The 9,864-nt window shown below is 34.8% G+C and overlaps 1 protein-coding gene across 1 annotated transcript; it reads left to right on the forward strand.

Moving 5' to 3' along the window:
• Nucleotides 1–9,254: 9,254 nt before the first annotated feature.
• On the forward strand, nt 9,255–9,590 carry LOC145140483 (uncharacterized). The gene has a single exon (XM_079073959.1). The coding sequence runs from the start codon at nt 9,255–9,257 to the stop codon at nt 9,588–9,590; it is 336 nt and encodes a 111-aa protein (XP_078930085.1).
• Nucleotides 9,591–9,864: the final 274 nt, after the last annotated feature.

Below are 9,864 nucleotides of genomic sequence, written 5' to 3' on the forward strand. Positions count from 1 at the left end.
ATTAAGGATATGGGCGACAGTCTCTAAGGCATACCCCCAGAATGAGATTGGTAGCGAAGCTCGACTCATCATGGAACGAACCATGTCCAACAGGGTTCGATTACGCCTCTCAGCTACACCATTCAACTGTGGTGTCCTGGGAGGTGTCAATTGTGAGACAACCCCACATTCCTTAAGATAGTCGAGGAACTCTATACTAAGATACTCACCACCACGATCGGATCGAAGCATCTTAATGTTCCTACCCAATTGATTCTCGACTTCATGTTTAAACTCTTTAAACCTTTTGAAAGTCTCTGACTTATGCTTAATTAAGTAGACATATCCATATCTACTATAATCATCTGTAAAAGTCACATAATAACGATTAGCATCCCTTGTGGCAGTTTTGAAGGGTCCACACACATCTGTGTGTACTAGATCCAACAAACCTTCACCCCTTTCACAAGAACCAGTAAAGGGTGACTTTGTCATTTTTCCAAGTAAGCATGATTCACAACTATCATCTGACTTTAGGTTAAATGACTCCAAGACTCCATCCTTTTGGAGTTGGCCTATGCGTTTCTTGCTTACATCTCCAAGACGACAATGCCATAATGATGCTTTATCCAAGTTATTATCATTAGTAGAATCAATACACAACACATTATTTCCTAAGTTATCTACAACAGACACAGCTTCATACACACCATCACAAGGTAATGCTTTAAAATAAAACACATTATTAAAGAAAGCATTTATTCCACCAACTTCATTATCAAAAGAAAAGGTAAACCCTTGTTTGTACAAAGCATGAAAGGAAATAATATTTCTTGCCATTTTAGGCGAGTAACAACATTTATTCAAATCTAAAGTAAACCCACTACTTAGCAACAAAGTATAAACTCCAATCTTGGAAATAATATTTCTTGCCATGATCCACATTCTCACTTCTTCTTAGTCCCTGCCAATCAGAACAAATATGAATACCACAGCCGGTATCAAGGACCCAAGAGTTAGAATAGGGTGAGTTATTAGATAATATAGTGTAAATACCTGCATGGTTGGGTTTTACTTTCCCATCCTTCAGATCTTGTTGGTACTTTGGGCAGTTCTGCTTCCAGTGCGCCTTTTCACGGCAATAGAAGCATTCAGCCTCTTTTGGATCAGAAGAAGGAGTGGCGAAACCTTTCTTGGTTCCGCTTGTAGAGGAGCCATCAAGGGTCTTACCCTTGGTACCCTTCGAAGGGTTCTTCCTCTTTTTCCCTCTACCTTTCCCGATTGCTAGGACAGGTGCGGAGTTTGGAGTAGGAGTAGGAGTGGTAACAACCGACTTACCTTTAAGACCACTTTCGGCGGTCTTCAAGAGTCCTTGAAGTTTGCTGAGGTGACTTCTTCCTTGTTCATGTGGTATGTCATGCGGAATTGATCATAACACAATGGTAAGGAGTGCAAAATGATATCTATTGCTAACTCCTCGGGGAAGTTCACATTCAGCTTCATCAAACGGTCCACATACCTTTTCATTTTCTGCATATGGCCCGTGATGGGTTCACCATCCTTCATTCGTGTTGTTATCATGGAGGATATGATTTCATATCGCTCTTGACGAGCACTCTGATGGTAGCGGTCCATCAATCCTCGTGCATCTCAAAAGGATAGTAGTCCTCATAGGACTTTTGGAGATCGGCTGTCATAGTGGCCATCATGATGCATGCCACTTTGGTAGCATCTCTTTGATGTGCCTCATATTCAGCAATCTCCTCAGGAGTAGCAGTCGGCTCGGGTACCTTAAGCTCCTTGTCGAGAACATATTCTTTGTTCTCATACCGAGTGACCATCCTGATTTTCCTGATCCAATCTGTAAAGTTGGATCCATCAAAGATGACTCTCCCACAAAGGTTCATGAGAAAGAAGGAGCCGGTAGGGTTTGAGCCAGAAGCAGCATTGTTGGAAGACATCTAAAAAAGAAGAAAATACAAGTTTAGTTTAGATATAAAGATAGTCCTTAATAAAACACCCAAATGTAATATTAAGGCTAGGATCCAATCACAATATATTATAACTTAGAAGAGGGATGCCGTAATATAAGCTAAAACATATTTGAAAGGTAGGTGAATGACGATTCACCAATTTCCACCATGAAAAACGAAATATATAAATTATTATGTTTTATCTGGTTTTTAGAAACTCCTAGATTCTTTTGAGATTCATTGAACTTTTCAATGGCATGTTTCAATCTCGAGTGTGTCCTTCATGTTTTGTGACTGGGATACCGAGGATCACAAAACAAGGTGTGAAGTAACCATGCAAATTACTTAGTACCCTTAATGTTTTTCACTTAATCGATGTGCCGGTTAACCACACGCGCTCCACCGACCTATGAAAAACCTTAAGTCACCCTTTGCCTACCTTGTTAAGTCCAAGTTAGTGTGCCGGTTAACCACACACGCTCCACTAACGACTTAATTAAAGTGCAAAGTGTAATTTCATGGGTTAGCACCTTATTCACATTTTCCTAAAGTAACTAAGATTGGGAATTTATAAAAACATTTAGTTACTTTATAATAATCATTATACTTTTAATGAGAATTTTAAGTCATTGTCCTACCCGTTCGGCTAACGACCCTCCACCAGTCAAAGAAGCGGTGGGTGAGAGTGGGCACCCATTAAGCTGCCATTTTATAGGCAACAACCTTATACCCCCCCTTATAGACCGGCTTCGTGAATGAGGCCTACTAACTGTAAAACGACTTGATCTTATACATATATATATATATATATATATATATATATATATATATATATATATATATATATATATTATTAAACTTATAATATTATAAAGTATAAGGGTTGAATTTTAACTTTTAAAATTCTAGGGGTTGGAACTAAAGTTTACTAGATGACTTTACATGTTCCAAAACTTGAGGGCAAGTTTTGTAACTTTACAAAACCTTTCAATTCATAACTTATGAGTTATTAAAATGAAGACTCTTCATTTTGTAACTTATGTGTTCTTTTAATGGATTTAATACAAAGTGACTTTTGGTTATCCATAACTTGAGGACAAGTTATGGACTCCATTAAAGCACATAAAGATCATGAATTAAGCATTAAACAAGTAATTCCTATGATCTATCAAGAACTCATAAGAACATGAATAGTCATATCAAAAATTTCAAGAACATATGAACACATATAATCATGTAATTTTGATATTATCTATTGTAAATGGATTAGAACAACCATCACACCATCTAAAACAAGTTTTAAAAAACCAAAACAATTTAGGGTAATGTTTCTAGTCCATTTCCAGCGGCAAAACTCGAAAAACTGCACTCAGGGGCTCCTACTCGTCGAGTGCAAGAACCTACCCGACGAGTACGATGAGTTTACTCATGGACTCGTCGAGTCCCCCCATGGACTCGGCGAGTTCATGCTTCAGAATGCATAAAAACGAGTTTTTTTCACAATTTTGCATCAAGTATCAAACAAACAAGCCTAGGCTCTGATACCACTGTAGGGTTTTGAGCATTCTAACACTCCTAAGTGTACATGCAACTCTAGAAAACCTTGGATCTATGTTTGTCTAAAATACATGAAAAATACTTTTTTCCAAGGTTCATAATCCTATCCAGCATACATGGGGAACTTTAAACATAAAAGATGGCTAGAATTACATACCTTGTAGTTGATTTGATTCCTTGAAAAACCTTGAGAGCCTAGCACCCCAAGTGTCATGCCTCAAATGTGTCACACAACACCAAGTACTTTGGAATGACTTTGAGAGAATGTAGAACACTTCTAAATTCGTCTTGCCCTCTATTCTTTTTAGTATAGCCGATTTTGGTGGATGTTATGTTCCTTATATAGTGTGTTACACTTAGGGTTACACCATGTAAACCCTAATGTAACATGGCTCTTCATTTCCATGACCCATGGGTTTGTAACTCCCATGGAGCATCCATGGAGCATCCTATGGACCTTAGCCCAACTTGATAATCCATGAAGCCTTTAGCCCACTATACAAGTTATGGATGATTTACACAATCAACCCATATATTTAATTAGTCTCCTTTTGATCACTTAATTAATTCTAGATTAATTCTTGATCAATACTAATTAAATAATATTATTAATATATTAGAATATATTAATAAACCGCAAGTGTTATTTCTCTCATTTAGTCTATCCAAATGCATGATGCCATGTAACCCAAATGGACCATGCCGGGTCGGGTCAAGTACATACCAGAAATAGTTATGGACTTAGACACCTTATCCAACAGGACTAACCATGGGTTTTTGGTGGCTCACGACCTACACACGACGACACAGCGCCTCCTTCCGATTGGCGTATCTCCCGGCTGATCTCGGCGTCGCTGGCAGTGGGTTGTGGTAGCGGTGCTTTAACGGAACGATAGCAAGCGGCGGACGACACAGCAAGGTGGCGGTGACTAAGAGAGCTCCATGGTGGCGGCTGATGAAGATTAGGTTTAGGGTTCGTATGCTCCAACGAGAAGGAAAAAGGAGTCACCGGTCCAATCCCGTGTCCATACAAAGTTCTTATGATTTTGACACTTCCAGTCCCTCCTACCCATAAACTTTCCAAAACAAATCCTTAAGTTACCATATAGCCCCTTTCATGACAAATTTCTTTCAACCTTGGTACATAATTTACCATTTATACCCTGCCTTCTGGAATCCCTTTCAAATCAAGTCCATAACTTACTCTTTTAACCCCCAAAATCCAAAAATATTTCAATTGGCTCCCCAACACCAACACCCCGCTAAATATTATTTACTTTAGGACTATTATTCATTTATAAATCTTTATCTACTTATTTACTCAATAAACGGGATGTTACATTTTCCGTTATTAGTGTTTTTGTAAAACCAGATTTTATTTTAAAACAATAAATTGTTACATCTTATGTTCACATTATAAATTTTGAAAACCAAACTCCATGTGATGTTTATTTTGTTCAAAATTATTTTAGCATGTAAAAAACTAATTTATCAACCACACATAATAATTGCATAAAAATAAACAACACAAGCATGCATAAAACATATGTGCTTAAACATAACCAACTAATGACATTTTTGTGAGTCGATACAAAAGATGCCAAGTCCATTCCTAAAGGGACATTTAAAGGGACCAAAACTCTTCATGTAATGTTGTTGTAGAAGCTCCCACTTGAAAACACACCATTTGCCTGCAAAAGATTGGAAAAACTTCTTAAAGGTAATAATTCAGCAACATGCAACGCTTTCTAAAAGTGTTGCAGGAACTAACAAAAATGTCAACAACCCTTAAGCAAAAGCCACCAACAACAGCTTTAGTGACAGTTTACAGAAACTGTCACTATTTTCCCAGCCTGCTTATAAACTTCGAAAATCACCTTTTTGTCTACAAAAAATGGCTCCATCTTCATTTCTTGTTACATTTTTGTACAAATAAATTACTTCTAAAAACTAATCTACTATTTACAAAAAATAAACCAAGAAAACTAATCTATTTAATTTATTACATACCATATGAATAAATAAATTATTACAACCATTTTTATAACAAAAACAACAAACACAACAATCACAATGGTCCTTGGCTACTTTATGCACATCATACATATCAACATACATATAAAACAACCTTTGTTTTTCTAAGACAACTTTAAATGATAAAACATGCATGAAACTTTTGTCACATAAAATAACAATTATAAAGTTGTAATAGAAAATATGTATGAACTCATTTTCTTGCAAAAACTAGTTATTTATATTTTCCAAAAACTAAGATTTCCAAAAATCATAAAATCTAACCAAACTTGCAATGATGGCTCTGATATCAATTGTTAGGTTTTTATTCAAAAATTAGTTTCTAAAACATAAGAGTTAACAATGAATGACTTTGATTTTGAACAACATAAAACAAGTTTTTAACAAACCATGGATCTTCTTGCAAAGTTTGGAAAGAAAACAAGCACCAAAGAAGAAGAAGAGTTTAACAACCATTGTAGACTTTGGATCTTCTAAGGGAGGCTTGGAATTTGATCGAGAATGTGAAACCTTTGAGACACCAACAAGTTACGAACTTGATTTATGATGCTAGTCTTGTAAAACTCATATAACTCTTAAGCTTGAAGTTCAAAGCATGAACAAAATTGAGAGAAAATGCATTTAGCATGCATCTTATGGTTTTGAGAGCTTTTTTCAAGAATGAGTTTAACCCAAAATGCAAGCCTCAAGTTATGGTCTTAAAGCAAAGGTAAGGACCATAAGGTCTTAGCACTTTAAGACTTTTGACAAACATGTCTCCCATGCTTTAATACTAGCCATGTTTTCCATTACTTTTGATTCAACAAACATGAAAGTCATGCATTCCTGTTTTTACTCTTCCATTTTCGAAAATAGGAGTTAAAAAAGAAGACAAGAGTTTTATATTTTATAAATGAGGTTTATAAAATATAAACTTTAACTTTTTAGCAAAAGACAAAAGAATTTATCTAGTCCAAAATGTTGTGCATGCCCTAATAATTTGTACCATATGAATTATATATAATGTTACTTGCTAATGAAAGTTATTATTTTGAAGAAATAAATAATTTCCAATTAACTATAAGAGTTTATTGAATATTTATTAAAATCAAATTCTAATAAATAATCAATTGTTTCAAGTTGTTGTTAGTGTGACCCATTAGTATCATATATTAATTAGCAATATCACTTTAATATGATTCTTGAGCATACTAGATCTTTCATATTGAAGGTCCCAGTGTAAGTAGGTGGTCTATGTAGGGCAACTAGAGAATACCATCTCCTAGGGAAGTTCTAGTTGTGACTAGTGATTAGAATGTTATCATCAGTATGTGTTTAGTTATATGTGATAGAATGTAAGTAATAAGTGACTTATTACTTGTGTATATGATATTATGTGCTATTATGTGTATTGCATATGATTTGCATAATGGGTGAGTGTGTGTATACTCACTAAGCCCTAGGCTTACAGTTACTACTTTATGTTTTTAGTTGCAGGCCCTTCAGGTTCGAAGGGCATGGACTTGGCTTGGTTGGGATATCTTGACATTCTCAGAGGGGCGTGCTACTATATGTCGTGATATGGTTTTCAAAACAAGACTTAGCTTCTGTATTTTACTACAATTAAGATGATTTAATGTGGAAAGAAAATTTGATGATTAATTAATGGTTGTGAATCAAAACCTCTTGATAAAACCTACACTCTGATTTTCAAAAATTTCAAGGCTGGTTTCTAGGATGTTACACACTGTTTATATCTACACCAAAGTATGTGTAGTTTGGAGCATAATATTGCATAGATCCCTATATTTGCTCTCATTTCCCTCCATTAGAAACATGTACTCTAAAAAATTCATAATACAAACTCATTTGTTTTAGTATCCATAAGCTTCATTGGTTTATATAACAAAATGGCAATGCGAACACCCTAATATCAACAGTTCATAACATAACTTTGAAATGTCCATACATTTCTGCAAAATGTAACTTTCAAGTCCAGAATGTACGAATGTACGGGTATCATATTCCAGACAATACTTCTGCCAACCATCACCAACTCTGGAATACACATAAATACTCCGGAATGCGGTATTTAGGAGTCTGTTGTTACTTTTCAAAAAGTTAAAAATATTAGTTATTCTTTTTTTTTTTCAATCACTTCATTTATAATGGTTAGTTTAATTAATTTCTCTAAAATAAAATGAAAAAAATACGATTTAGTAGGTAAAGTAAATAAAAGGGAAAATGTAGAAAAACACAATCATTTATATACCAATATTCAGAAAAACCATTACATTTTATTTATATGCAAAAAACGCTTACACTTTTATATAGCTTTCACATTAACCAAAATATCAGTTTTTTAAAAACTGTTGGTCGTTTTGTGACATGATATTTATCTTGTTTTTTTTAGGTTAACACAGAAAGAAACATAAGTGACATTGCCTTTTGTCTAAGGTTGTTAGTGAGAAATAAATCATTTACTCAACAACTGTTAGATCACTTATCTTTTTCCATGTAAACCTAAAAATGAATAAGATAAATGTCATGTTATAAAACAACATGTAACTTTATTAAAAAACAAATATTTGGTTAAATCTGAACGATAATTAAAAATATAAAGGTTTTTTTTAATGTTAATAGATAAATCGCCGTGTTTTTTTTACATTTTTTTGTTTACATTTTGCCTTTGTCCTAAAATGAAAATAGGTTCATCTTTTTAGACTAACCGGTATGGGCAACGTCGAGTTCCGCTTTGGTGACATGGACAACCTTTAGCGGCGTTACCACGGGAACACCACCCATTCCTATTATGTGGTCTTTAATGGTGATGGCAACGAGCTGCAACGACATTTTTTTTTTTGACATTTTCATCTTTCGACCATTGAAAAACGGTCACATTTGAATAAAAAAGTATTTACCTATAAATACATACTACTATCTTATTTTTAATTACCCCTTTAATTTCTTTCTCTCTATTTCATAAACCATCAATAATTCCAAAAAAGGAACCTTTCGACCCGTCTAACGATTATGATGTTGAGGATGACATGTTCGTCTTTATGATGTACAAGTATTGTACGAACGTGCTACTACAACCATATCAAATTCTACTATTAACCAAACGTGCAACATTAAACAGATATCGTAAAGAAGGGAATAGACATCTAGTTTACGATTATTTTGCGGATGATTGTGTCTACTAACCACTCGATTTCAAAAGAAGCATTCGTTTGCGAAAAAAAATGTTTTTGTTCGGATAGCCAACATCTTGGAAAGTAGGTATTGTTTCATTCAAGTTTTGTAGTTTATAAATATAGCTTTTACATAATTTAAATACATTGCTTTACATATTAAGTATACGTTTAGGTATGAATTTTTCCAAATGAGATATGAGGCTAGAGGTAAGCGAAGCTTCAATGTGTTGCAAAAATATGCTGACAAAATTAAGCTTATGGTTATATGGGAGTTACCTGATTCGATTGACGATTATATGAGAATGTCTGAGAGAACTGCAAGATAACGTTTGTATAGATTGGAAAGAGTTGTTGTCGAAACCTTCGGTGACGTTTATTTGCGCAAACCTTCGTTGAGTGATATGCAACAACTATATGTGACGCATAAAGAAAGACATGGTTTTTCAGGTATGCTTGGAAGCATTGATTGCACACACGGAAATGGAGAAATTATCCTGTGGCATGGAAAGGCTAGTATGCAAGTGGTCATCATGGAATGCCTTCGTTGGTATTAGAGGTTGTTACTTCCCAAGATTTATGGATTTCGCATGCTATTTTCGAGGTTGCGGGTTGCAACAACGACGTCAACGTTCTTGATCAGTCACCACTATTCGACGATATTTTGTTAGAAAAGGCATCGGATGCTCATTTCACAGTGAATAGAAATGAATATACGTTTGAGTATTACCTTACAGATGGAATCTATCTAGCATATTCCACATTCGTGAACGCGTTTCGACACCCAGTGGAACCAATAGACAATTTTTTCAAGAGAAAACAAGAAAGAGCACGTAAGGATGTAGATCGTGCTTTTGGAGTTCTAAAGTCGTAATGACACATAGTTGAACATGCGAAATAACCATATTTGTTAGACATTCTACAATTTATTATGTATGCATATATCATAATGCATCACATGGTGGTTGGAGATAAATGACGAAATATTGCTTTGATTTCATAGCCCAAACATGTGCAATTTCAACCAGAGACAACGAAATATTTACATAGAGTCGTTGATATTTAAGACGCACGAAAACACAGACAACTTCGAGAAGGCTTGACTGATTATATGTACGATGGAAATGAAGATGAATATTTAGGGAAAA

This window comes from Lactuca virosa, chromosome 9 (genome assembly GCF_052849685.1).
Source record: "Lactuca virosa cultivar CGN04683 chromosome 9, Lactuca_virosa_CGN04683_v6, whole genome shotgun sequence".
Classification (NCBI taxonomy): Eukaryota; Viridiplantae; Streptophyta; class Magnoliopsida; order Asterales; family Asteraceae; genus Lactuca; species Lactuca virosa.